The following is a 13,438-nucleotide window of genomic DNA, read 5'->3' on the forward strand; positions in this document are numbered from 1 at the left end:
ATCATCTTATGACCCATTAAATTCATATTCGGTTTTAGCCGTCATTGCAGTATCCTGTTCAAGCATAGAAGCAATCATGTATTTTGATTTAACACTTCAACAACTTTGTAGAAAATTGGCTGAATTACTGCCATCAAAGCAAAAAAAATCCCTCATACTAACTGGGAAAAACCCCTCTGACATTTTTGCGTTTAGTAATAATTAGTTTTCGAGTCATTTTTAAGGATAGGCTTTTAAGTGAGTGGAAAGTATATAGTGGATTTCCTGTTCACGTCTTTCTTTAACGCTCTGAAATCACATTAACAGGTTTTTGGAAGTGGAAACTCTTAAGAGTGGACCACGTGTGCACTGACTGGTGAATGTAAAGATTATTTTTCACAAATAAACTTTATTATTTTAAGTGGTCTACTTTTGAGAGTTCAATCTTGTGGGAAAGACAGATGTTCAAAATAATAAAAGCCTCTTGGCAGAGGCATGTGTGTGTCATTATTAAAAACTGGCAAGACCTGATTTTATGACTTCCACGGTTTCACACATGTGATACAGCTTAAAGTCCTCAGTGTTAGGCTTCAGGATATGAAGTATTCTTCCCATTGTTCACTCTCTGTCTGTTAGAAAAGCAACAAGACATGCTGCGCTAATTTGTTTAACTTAAGTGCATTAACTCTGACGTGCAGATTTGAACCTGTATTTCCAGATGTGAACAGATATCCCTCTGGGACAAATAAATCTAAATCTAATCTAAATGTGCAGGTTGAACACCAACATTGGTATTTGGGCCTTAAATTCTGTGGCACTTTTTGGTGCAGTAATTTGAAAAAGTTGCCTTTGAATGTGGAAAAAACAAACAAATTAAAGCTTGTTGCAATAAGTTCATAGTTGCAATAAGTTCATGGTTGTGGCTTACTATAAAGTGCACGACTATATACTGTATATATGTGTATGTGTGTGTTTATATTATATTAAATATTATTATTATTATTAATATTATTACTTTCTTCTAACAATCCCATAATGAAATGCTTTTTATAGATGCAAAACATACTGTTGTGTACACCTACACCAGTGATTATGCAAAATGATCACTCTGTTAATTGCTATAGAGTAAACTATTGAATGGTAGTATTTAGTAATTTAATAAGGTGTATCTTTTTAAAACTACCACTAGGAGTCACCAAAGTCAGACAATTTCAAATCTCATCAAGAGGAGCTTTGAAAAGAAGATCAAATTGTTGTTTATGTTGTTAATTTGGGAGTTTAAGTCTGTTATACTCATGTAATAAGTTTTATATATTCCTTTACATTTGGCCTAATGTTATATTCTCTTATAATAAAATAGATAATTATTTAATTTGTTTGTTGGCCACTCTCCTTAAGTACCATAACAAAAATAAATCTTGCATGAATCTTATCTTCTTTCACATTTGTAGATATTTTACTGTGCCCTCTGATAAAAATAAAGTGAATTAAACCTCAACCCTTACTGTCCACTGGACTCTTTCAATTAATCCAACTTGACTTGAGGAATTGAGGCCACCCAGGTGTGCATGTATGCATGAGTTATAATAGCCGGGAGACACTTCTACACTTATTTTCCAGGCATTACTAGGTTTATGAGTCTAATTTTACAGTTTGACGACTGAGGGCTTCTGATTCACGCTGACACAGCAGGTCTTCAGCTTCCCTCTCCTCCTGCTCGTCAGGAAAAATCAACTGGTAACACTTCACTTTAAGTGCAGTGTAAGTCATCATAAGTGCTTTTATAAATGTGCTTACTGCCTGCACAATGCTTTCATTATCATCATGTCAGGAAATTATTCTCATTAAGTCTCTCCACATCATGGATCAAGTATGTGCTGTGAGGAGCCAGAAATATATCTTTGGTAACTATACTGTACACTTTACCACCATCAAACTGCGAACTTTATTAATGCTGCAGGTTTCACACTAAACAGCTGGGTGCATCACCATGACGACCAAGATGTTTGGTATTTCCTGTGCAAAAAGTGGTGAGATATTTGCATTCTCATAACTATCATTATCAGAGCAGGAATCTAAACACACTCCACCACACCCTGTCAAAACAGTGAAACACTGCACTTTAGACAGGGAGCTTTGACCCACTCTGACTTGATATTTTTAGTGTTTGCATGGACATTTTCCTGTTTGTTATATCCGTCTTCCATGTAGAAATAGGGCTAACTATTTGTTTAATTTCCACAACAACAGACATTACAATTACGACAACAAAGTGTGAGGAAGAGAAACCTTGGCAGTAACTGAGCGTTGCATCAAAGGCCAAAGAGCCATCATTAAGGAAATATGTCAGTTTGTGGTTTTACAGGTTAAACTACATTAAACAAATACCCTGTTCATGACTAGTTAATGATTTACTCATTGTGTGCAGACATGTTTTGAATGCTACAGAGTTTAAGGTAACTTTAGCAGCTCTGTCCTGCTATTTATTGAATTTGGGGAACGTTCACCAAACACATCGATTAGTCCTCATCCTAAAAATCTTTAGTTTTCTAATTTAAAAAATGAAAATATGTATGTAAGCTTCACAGCCAGAAAGGGTTATTTTACTGCATAAAATAGACTACCTGTGTGTTTTTACATTTTTCCTCATCATACTTAAAGGTCCCATATTGTAAAAAGTGACATTTTCATGGCTTTTATATAATAAAGCAGGTTTAAGTTCTATATAAATACTGTGAAAGTATTGAAACGCTTAATCCACAGAGAAATACACACAGCCCGTATTCAGAAACTGAGCTTTTGAAACAAGCTGTCAGGATTTCTGTCCATTTGTGATGTCACAAATCTACAATATTTAGACCATTTCAAGGTTTTAAACGTAAATATTCTCAATGTGTTCCAGGTTATTTCCTTTTGCAGTGGATGTGAATGACTTTTATCCCTGTATTTTAATTGAACTGATCTTTATTTCTGTCTATAGCCCAAGTTAAAAACCTTTAAACAGCCACAAGATAATGAGTAAATATCAAAAACAGATGATAGCAATGACTGAAAAGGTGTAGGCTGAAGCCGTAGGTTATGTTATAGGTTATGCATGAACAAGCTCTGCACAATTTAGAGGAAAAAGCTGAAAAATGTTTCATTGCCAAACATCCTCTGCATGTTATAATATGGCCTTGGTCGTGATTATCCTGCGACAGTGAGCGTCTTTGTTGCAGAGAAAAAACAGGGAGACAGCCAGACGGACGGACGTACACACTGGCTGTCTGTTGTGTCTTGTTTGTGTCTGTTGCCATAGCAACTGTGAGGCTGGGATGGCAGAGGCATGGTGCAGGGTGGCGGCTGCAACATGATTCATGGACACCGAGGGCGGCCGTGCAGAGCAAACACTTGGCAGCGGAGCCCAAAAAGAACCAAAGAGGAAGCATCTGGTGGATCTGCAAAGACTCAAGCTGGCTTCAGCTGCTCCGGCTACCCAGAATGCATTGCTTAATAACATTGTAAGATGTTCTGAGCAGCGTCGACTAAATTACACATTACTGCTCACTGAGATTGAACGTTTTTTTTCCTGACTTTTGGAAATAGCAAAACAATCCCACACCACAAGGTCCATTTCTGAGTTTGCCCAGTTGTCATGGAGTTGTAGATGTTAAAATTTCCATTTTTCTCAGCCCTGTTTCCAAGGTCAAGAATAAACTTTCAACCTCCACACTCAACATGGTTCTAACATCAGGGCCTCTATGTGTTAATGTTCTGCCTCAAGTTAATTATGTTTTTTTTTTCATACAGGTGAAATGGTGGTGTCAAGTAGTGCCATTCTACTTGAGCTATTAATCTGTATTTGTTGTATTTAGGTGTATTATTTATGTAGCATTTGGTGTTGTATTTGGTTTAGTTTGATGTAGTTTTGGTTTTAAGATTCTGTTATTGCATGCTTTATGTCTGTCTTTTAACATGTTATATATAACCATGTTAGAAAAAAGTGTTCTCACTTTAAAGGGACTGTTTGTAAGAATCAGAAATGCTTGTTAACAGCGACAACCGTGGCCGTTAAGTCAACGAAAGTCAGCGTCGGGCTCGCGCTTGTGCTCGCTCTAAATAGACATGAATAGACACCTCGAAACAGTGAGGCGACACACGTCAGCTAAAATCACAATATCACTCTATATTTCACCTGCTTGGCAGTAATGTTAGCTGACCAGATGAAGGCCTCTCCATGAATCAGTGCTGATCCTAGTGTTGGCTTTTCCTGCTTCAGCCTCCCGACCGCGGCCGGAGGGAACAGGGGAGACACCGGCACCCGGTCGGAGACGATAAATTAACTCGTTGCCGAGCCCCGTTACTTCACAAGACACGGTAAACCTCTGCTGGTCTGGAGGAGCTGCAGCTTTTATTTCTTCACAACTGCCACTGTACATTCACTAGATATTCTCAGAGCTACTAACTCTTCTGCAGTGTGTAGTGTGCCCGCATGCACGTGTAGAGGTGGAGCGAGCTGAGCATGTAACGAGCGTGCACGGTGTGTGAATGAAGGCAGGCAGAGGAGCAGAGTTCAGCAGAGACTCCGGCCCTTGAGACCAAAGCTACGGTCTCCCCCGTGTAATACGACCGCGGCCAACACTGTTTTGCGAGACGGGCTTCACTAGATATAACTTTTCGGTTTTGGTGCTTCCGTGTAGTTTGTGTTGGAGTCTGAACAGCGTAGCCACACGGTAGCGCGCATGGGACACCGACCTGGGTTGATTTATACGTGTAAAAAGTTACAAACAATCCCTTTAATTGAATCTATTGTGTTAAAATATTAAGGATTATGTAACTAGACAACATAAAGCTCAAGGGTTTAAGGGTCTAAAAACATATTCATGTCAGTAGCATTCATATTTGTTTAGCAGAAAGGCTGTTGTTCTAGAAATTCCCATATGTCATAGATTGAAATGGAAAGGAAACATTCAATTACACATTGGCACTAAATGCAAGTGACTTGATTGTCGTCATCTGCAAAGAAATTTCTCTAATGCAAGGGTGATTCTTTCAAAGATGGCAGGGAAAATTAAAAATACAATAATTATGAAGAATGACACAAATTTAAAAAGTTTAATCAGAATGTCCACATTAAGAACGGGAAGAGACTAGAGGACAACCACTTCATTCCTGTATCATGGGAATACACAATCATCTTCAGAAACTGCAGATAAAAACAACAATAAAATAAAAACACATGCACACAAAATGTTTCTTCTGAATGAGAACACAGTTTGTTTGCTGGTTTTTATTGGGACTTGTCAGAAACGCTGGCTTCGTCAATCTAGTTTCCAGGGGTCATTGAACCTGATGACGAAGCAGAGGAAAAACACACATGAGGCTTTAGTGCACGGATGGATTTGCTTAACAAATGAGAGGAACAAATGTAAGCAAATTATTTGGTGAATGAATGATGAATGTGTGCACGCTACCTGTCAGTTAATATTTGTGGCTCTCGGCTCCACCACGTCCAAATCCTGCGAGGAAAGAGGCAGGAAGGAATTACATCAACATTGGAAATCTGAGAGTTTTACTTTGAAAGAAAAGCAATATAAGAGCTTAACGAAAGTTACCAATTATGTAATGACTGATTTATTGTGTGTGACCCCTGTCAGTTGACAGAGTGTGCTTTGATAGGACCGTTTATAGCCTCGACACAATCAAATACAGAACATCCTCAGAAAGGGCGTTTTTGGCAGAGAGTCTGAAGAGCAAAGGTGACTAAAAATGCTTACCTCCAGGTCCAAACATCGCACTGTAGCAGGGTTTGTGACAGTATGGCTTGCCCTCATGCTGTAAGAGGCAGAGTTGTATATTAGCACTGCAAACAAACACTAAAAATGTAAATATTAAAAGTATAATATGCAAGAATTAACGAAAAAACGGTGTATGGACTGATATAAAAATAATCCTTCTCAATCATCACTTATGCCTCACTAGAAGTGTGTGGCGGTGTCTGTTTCTGCAGAGACCCTGCAGCCCTCTGCCTGTATTTTTTCTTTTCTTAATATTTTGCTTTACTCGGGACGCTTCTGGGCGTCGGCAAACAGCCTTTGGGCCCCTTGTGGGGGTGTAACCTCCAGCCAATAACAGCGCGCAGGGTGTGCAGCCCGTTCAGGTGGTCACGTCCATCGGCTTCTGATACCGAGGCACAAGTCTCCTGTTACTCTGTTAGAGAGAAAGCCGCCGTATTTCACGGATGAGAACGGGTTGCATCTTCCTGCAGGATTATGCAGAGTTGTGCAGAGTTAGTTGCGTGTTTATTTGTGTGTTAGAGCGTTACAGCCATGAAACAATTAGAAAATAATGTTTTATTTCTCTGATTCGCTGCTTTGTTCTCACTAACGCCGCTCCCTCTCTTCAGTCACTCTATAGCTCGCTCACCTATGGCTGCGCTCTTTGCATGTGAATATTGCTTTTTGTCCTCTTCAACTCTATGCAACCTTTTTGTATATGTTTTGAGTATTGATATGATTTAAGTATGATCAAAAAAAGTTTATTATTTGTAAAAGAAAAACACATTTAAAGATACTGTGAAATAATAAATTAATTTTCCAAGTTCTAATGCTGTATGTCTGTGTTAATTGGTCATTTATCTCAGCAAGTATTTCATATCAAAAACCCTCTCTTATCTCTTCCTGTAAAGATTTTTGCTAAATCATCTTGTACTGAGGGGTGTACACATACATTTATCCAATCAAATGTGATTTGGTGTAACTAGCTAACCCCGTCCATCATCTTAAAGTACGCTCGACCGTTAGTTTGTCGGTCATACTGTAGTAGCTATCAGGGAGATATAGTAGGCGATATTGTAAAAATGTTCTAAAAAGTATAACAAATCTTTGTAAACAAGTTAGTACCTATTAGTAAAAGAGTTTTGATCTTTGAATGTGAATCTTTTAGGTTTACTTCTAGCTTATTCATAACCTTTGTTGCTTAAAAGTGTTGAAAGTCAAACCTGTAAAATCAATAACAGAGTGGAGACTTAATAGTGGATTCAGATTTGATGAAGTGCTATCAAACCCCAAACCCTGTGAACATTATCAAAGATTACAGGATATTCTTGTATGTAATTCAGGTGTCTCACCTCTGCATGTGAGCCCGGCGACAGCGTCTTGGCGCACTTCTCACACTTCAGACAGGGCCTGTGCCAGTCCTTGCCCAGTGATGTCACCTTCTCGGCTGCGAAACACAAATAAAAGACAAAATTAACCAACGCGGCCTTGAACGTCCACCACAAAGAGAGCTACTGTAGTCTGCAGAGGAGATGGAAGTGTCACAGGATCACAATGTCAGTTTTAGACCAACAAATTCATGCCTGTGCAGGTAATTTTGAGAACATTGTGTGCGGTGCTTGAGGGCAAACGAGGAGCGTCCCTGAGGAATCTGTTTACAACCTGCCTCATAAACTCTGATAAAGACCGTCACTATCTGCAGGGCTAATCTGCACAAACACCAATCAGGAGGACTGTAAAAGTGGGGAATAACCCGACCCAACAGTTTCATGTCTGTAATGGAGGAAGATGAAAAAGAGTTTATACGACTTTTGAGACTCATCACACGATTACGAGCGGGAATCTGGCCCAGAATCTATATGCAAAGAGGAAAAACAAGTGCTACTTGCTGAGTGAATGCATAAAGTCAGAGAGGTCAAGCACAGGAAATGGTGAAACTGGAGGAAGCGTTATCATAATCTGAGGCCGTTTCTAACAAACATGTCATAACTGAAGAGCACAGAAGTTGAGTAACATCTGCAGATTTTCTGAAAAAAAACATAAAGAAATTCAGGAAGGACTGCAAATGTATGAACGAATAATACAGGTGAAGCCCGCTGACCGCTAAACCTTCCCACAATATTAGGATATGACATATTTCCCTACCTAAATATAGCCTGATGTGGGCATGAGATTATGCAACAGGCAGCGGAAACAGGGAAAGTGCTCCAGGGCGAGGTCAGCCTCTCAGGCCAGTGGTATGAAAACATTTCAGCAAAATGTGCTGGAGCTAACTTGACCTGAAATAATTACTGTACTTAACTTCAATTAACGAATGAATGTACTGAGCAAACAGTGAGCCCCTGTCTGTACAAGCAGTAATGGAGCAGAGTCTCACAGTTAAAGTGGAGCTCAGAGTCCATCCTGATCAGTTGCAATGACGCCCATGTAATGTTGTTTTACTCTTGATTGTATATGGATCTGATAAAGCATAACATTTGTGCACGGGCTATTTATTTTACCCGACGATATGAGAAGAAATGGGGCGTGAGAGACATGCAGAATAATCAGATCTGCTATCTGCATTAAATGTGCGGTGACGGGAGCATTATTGGAGGCAGTCCAACATACACAAACAGACACAAAGCTGAATGGAAAAACACACTGTGAGGGAGGAGGCTGTTAAACTATTCGCTTCATTCCAGCCCAAAAAAAGATTCATGGAGAGGTTGTATAACAGTCTGCCAAGCCAAGCTAAAAAAAAAGAGGTTAAGAATGCGGTCCGAAGCATTTAGAGTCGAGTGAATGACCTTAAATACAGTAAAAATTCTTTACAGCATTAAGATCAACTGAATGTTAAAGTTTTAAAGGAATAGTTTGCCATTTATGGTAAAAAGATGTACTCCGTTTCTGGCCCAGACTTGGATTCAAAGATTGATACCCCTCTCATTGTCTGTACGCTAAATATGAAGCTACTGCACAGCCAGCAGCCCCCTGTCTTTGTGCTAAGCTAATTAACCAGCAGCTGGCTGTAGCTTTACTGCAAATTTAAAGGAATAGTGCGACATTTTGGGAAATAGGCTTATTTTCTGTCTGTTAAGTACGCAAATATGAAGCTAGGCCTATCGAGAGCTTTGCTTAAAGCATAAGGAGAGGGAAACTAGCTAACCTGGCTTTGTCCAAAGCTAACAAAATCTGCTTACCAACACCTCTAAATCTCACTAATTAAAGGAATAATTTGACATTTTGGGGGAAATAAGACACTTATTTGCTTTCTTAGTGTTAGATGAGAAGATTGATACCACTCTGAATGCTAAATATCAAGCTACAGCCAGCAGCTGTGATTAGCTTAGCTTAGCATAAAGGCTGGAAACAGGGGGGAAGGTAAAACGGTGTTGGTCTGTTTGTTGGTTTGTCCGTTAGCAGGATTACGCCAAAAGTCCGCAATGGATCAGAATGACATTTTTTGGAGGGGTGGGGTGTGGCACAATGAACAATCCATTCGATTTTGGTGGCGATCCAGGTTGGGTGGGCAGCGACATACATGAAACCTGCCTTGGCGGAGGTCTGCGCTCTCCGAGTGCACTTCTAGTTAACATATTATATCTAATTTTGTATGGATTAAACAGACAGCATATAGCATGTTAATTAGTGAGTAAAGTGTATTTCCCAAAATGTCGAAATTCTAGAGGTAAATGCAGCTTGTTGGATTACATGGAAGAGCCTGTTTGAGGTTTCTCCATCATGTTTTTTGATATTTCTTCTATTGATGCCTTCATGCACAATCTCTGCACAAATAACCTACACTACATGTTAGTGTCTTTGCTTCCAATGGTTATTTCAAATCCTGCAGTGGAAAGCAAAGACTTTTTTTTGTCTCGTGCTCTTTGTGTATCTGGACCTGGACCAATAAGTTCCCCCCTCATCATTCAGTGAGGCAGCGGTAGCCTGATTGTTTCCATCTAAGAGCTTAGAAACATTAAGACAGATGAGACGCAAAAGAGACGGAGAGAGAGAGAGAGAAAGAGAGAGAGGATGACGGAGGAATCAGTGAGGTGTGATGGAGGCAATCACGGTGGAGGAGTGAGACATGGAGCAAGTTTAAAGAGGAGGTTTCAGTTGGGTAATTGATGCACAGTTCAGGATAATGATGAGACTGCATGTGCTTCCTCTCAATTAGATTTTAGAAAAGAGCATATTTTCTTTGCTTGGCTTGTTCCAAAACAAATTGGTTTGCTTGTTTTGGCCATGGGGGAAAGTTTATCCATGAAAAGGAAGAATGGGAAGCATGGCTCCCCGGTCGCACGGTCAATTCATCTGACTGACAGTCCAAAGACTTGGCTTTGTATTCTGTACTGGCCCTCGGCCTCTGCGTGTTTCCCCAGAGCAGATTTACTCCGTTGCACTACTGAGCTGCAGACAATGTGCTAAATGGATTAAGACACGAATAAAATGGAGCTGTCCCTTTCCTCCCATGGATGCAGTGATTGCTCCCTGCTTTGATGGTATCCTCATGAGACAGACCTACGATGATGGAGGACAGAAGAAACCTGCTTCCTCCGCTGCATCGAGTCGTTAGTCATGTAGCTCATCAGTCATCAGGAAAGACAATTCAATTTCAGGGAGCACAGATCTCAAACTCCAAAGTAACTTGATAACAAGAAGCCTTACAGCGTGCAGTGGCCTTTTGAGGCTACTGCGCATTAATCTGCAAAATTGAAAATAAATAAAAACAGCTAAGAGGGTAGACTGACAGCTAAAGAGAATAAGCAAATAAAATAATGATAAAACTTTACCGATGGAAAGTAAGTACATTTACTCGAATACTATACTTTACTTGAGTATTTCCATTATCTGCTACTTTCTATTTCTATTTCAGAGTCAAATATTGTACTTTTTACTCTATAGTTACTCTTCAGAATTAGATTTAAGCTGACAAGTTAATGCATCAGTGTTGGAAGATCAGATCATTTACTTAAGTAATAGTATCAGTACTACAATCCAAAAAAAAACTCCATTAAAAGTCCTGCATTTTAAATCTTATATTAGTAAAAATGTACAGAGGTATTATCAGGAAAAAAGTACTCTAAATTTCAAAAGTATGAATATTCATCATTGTGCAGAAGAGCCCCTGTATTCTCAGTGGTGGAATGTAATCAAGTACATCTACTCAAGTACTGTACTTAAGCACAATGAATTTGAGGTATTTTACTTAAATATTAATATGTATTTAAGTAAATAAATGGTATTTCTTTTTATACTACACAACATTTCAAAGGGAAATACAATTATTTCACAATGCTAGTTACTAAATACTTTGCAAATTACATACAAAATGTGAATAATTGATGTGATATCATGATGCATTATTCATTAAACTACCCAAAAGCACATAAAGTAGTTAAAATTAGCTCCATTTAAACCACCAACAACATAAATACTGGCTACATGTTATTGCATCAATAATAGGCTAATAATCCAATAATATAACATTTTGCACAATGAGTGCTTTTGATACTTTAACTACATTTTGCAGATAATACTATCAGCAAAATGTAGTTAAAGTATGAAAAGTGCTGATATACTTCTACAGTATGCTTCATGCAATTGCACTCCAGTAAAATTTTGAATGCAGGACTTTTATGCAAGTAAAATGATCTGAATAAAATAATAAAAATACATCACTCATTATTTATTTTTCTAAAGTTATTTTAACAGGTTATTTCATATTTGTATTCGTAATATATGCATTTAAAAAATGTGCTCTGTCAGCTCTGTTTCCGGTTTCCTCATCAGGAAACACGATCTTCTCTGCAACAAACAACTCACTGCAGGAAAATTACAAATAAAGAGAACAAATCTTACCAAAGTAAACTTCCTTGTCACACTTTGGACACTTTGGCATTTTGCTGCAGCTGTGTGTTGGTTTAGAGGAGATAAAGGTGAGTAGGTAGGTATCCTGTGGATGAAGTGTGACTGCAGCTGTACCGACTGAACCACCTGTTAGCTGACTGACCACGCCTCGCTCTGAAGTGCAGATGTGCGCTCCCTCCTGTATTTATAGCACCGAGGAAATAGTTCATCTGAAACTTTTCTCTTTTTTCTTTTTTCTAGCAGTGGGAGAGGCTTGTGTTGAGTCTGTGAGAGTGTACATGCAGACAACATCCCATTGGGGCACTGAAATTAAAAAATGAAACTGAGCTCTTCCCCTTTTTAGCTGTTTTTAAGTAATTATATTACAAAAAAATCCAATTCTGCTAAGTAATTAGTGATTATTATACCCACATTTTATCTTATTAAAGTGCTCATTTTATCATTATTATTATTATTATTATTATTATTATTATTATTATTATTATTATTATTATTGTCATTTAATTTCAATTTATTTATTAATTTATTTATTCTGTTTATTCTGTTTATTTATTTATGGAGTCTGTGAGAGTGTACGTACAGAAAAAATCCAATTCTCCTAAGTAATCAGCGATTATTATACCCACATTTTTTCTTATTAAAGTGCTCATTTTATTATTATTATTATTACTATAATTTATTTTCAATTTATTTATAAATTAATGTATTCTGTTTATTTATTTATGGATATATAATTATACCCATATTTTGTCTCATTTTATTATTATTATTATTATTATTATTATTGTTATTATTATTTATTTATTCTGTTTATTTATTTATTCTACCCACATTTTGTCTTATTAAAGTGCTCATTTTATTATTATTGTTGTCATTGTTGTTGTTGTTATTATTATCATTATTATTATTTCATTTCAATTTATTTATTTAATTTTAATTTTAATTTTAATTTTAACTTTAATTTTAATTTTTATCTTTATTTATTTATTTATTTTATTTCATTTTAAATTTTTTTTTTTTACAGTCACAGGTAAAGCATGGTGAAACAGGATGAGGTGACCATTACAGTAAAAGCACATTGTTTCCAAGGAGGTTAATTAACAGTGATGCAAAGTAACTATGTACATTTACTCCAGTGCCATTTTGAGGTCTTGTACTTTACTTGAGTATTTCCATTTTCTGCTTCTCCACTACACTTCAGGCGTAACTGTGTACTCCACTACATTTATTTGATAACTTTAGTTCGTTACTCTGCAGATTCAGATTAATAATACAAAGTATAATCGACAAATAAATGTATTATTGTCAGTTAGGAAGACTTTCCCAAGCTACTTAGCGACATATAAAGTAATTCAAATTGGCTCCACCTTTACCTGCTGCAACGTTAAAGTAATGAACACATTAATGCATCAATAATTATACTATACATTATTCTGAAATGGGTCATTCTGCATTATGAGTACTTCTACTTTTGATACTTTAAGTATATTCTGATGCTAATACTTTTTACTCATGTACATTTTTTAATGTAGGACTTGTAACAGAGTATTTCTACTCTGGTATTGCTACTTACTAAGTAAGAGATTTGAGTACCTATGTGAGCGGTTTATTGAACTTTTATTAAAAGCAAAGTAATTTATTATGTCTTATAAAATGTCTGGAGTAGATACGGTTCAATAAAATAAAAAATACAACAGTGTTTGGTAATTATAAGTCATGTTTTATCACTGTGACTAAAGTGCAAAATATGTGTGCCAACAGCTGGACCAAATAAGTAATCAGGTAACCACTGGGATCATGCATTTCATTCTCTCATAGTCTACTAATTAAACTTCACAATGCCTCTGTGG

At 37.4% G+C, this 13,438-nt stretch overlaps 1 protein-coding gene across 1 annotated transcript; it reads right to left on the reverse strand.

The window, feature by feature from the left end:
• Window positions 1–5,059: 5,059 nt before the first annotated feature.
• On the reverse strand, window positions 5,060–11,760 carry crip1 (cysteine-rich protein 1). The gene is made up of 5 exons (XM_037796128.1): window positions 11,580–11,760; window positions 7,088–7,182; window positions 5,736–5,793; window positions 5,433–5,477; window positions 5,060–5,307 (listed from the first exon to the last, which is right to left on the reverse strand). The coding sequence occupies exons 1-4, from the start codon at window positions 11,617–11,619 to the stop codon at window positions 5,440–5,442; spliced, it is 231 nt and encodes a 76-aa protein (XP_037652056.1). The 5' UTR covers window positions 11,620–11,760; the 3' UTR covers window positions 5,060–5,307; window positions 5,433–5,439.
• Between the last annotated feature and the right edge of the window lie 1,678 nt (window positions 11,761–13,438).

The sequence above is a fragment of the Sebastes umbrosus genome, chromosome 16 (genome assembly GCF_015220745.1).
Source record: "Sebastes umbrosus isolate fSebUmb1 chromosome 16, fSebUmb1.pri, whole genome shotgun sequence".
In the NCBI taxonomy this organism is placed as follows: Eukaryota; Metazoa; Chordata; class Actinopteri; order Perciformes; family Sebastidae; genus Sebastes; species Sebastes umbrosus.

What these genes read in the sequence shown, in the direction of transcription:
- crip1 (XM_037796128.1), bottom strand. Translation starts at nt 11,619, where the DNA reads ATGCCAAAGTGTCCAAAGTGTGACAAGGAAGTTTACTTTG. An exon ending in CGCCGGGCTCACATGCAGAG is followed by an intron (nt 5,794 to 7,087) that starts GTGAGACACCTG and finishes TGCCTCTTACAG; the next exon opens with CATGAGGGCAAGCCATACTG. An exon ending in TGCGATGTTTGGACCTGGAG is followed by an intron (nt 5,478 to 5,735) that starts GTAAGCATTTTT and finishes CTTTCCTCGCAG; the next exon opens with GATTTGGACGTGGTGGAGCC.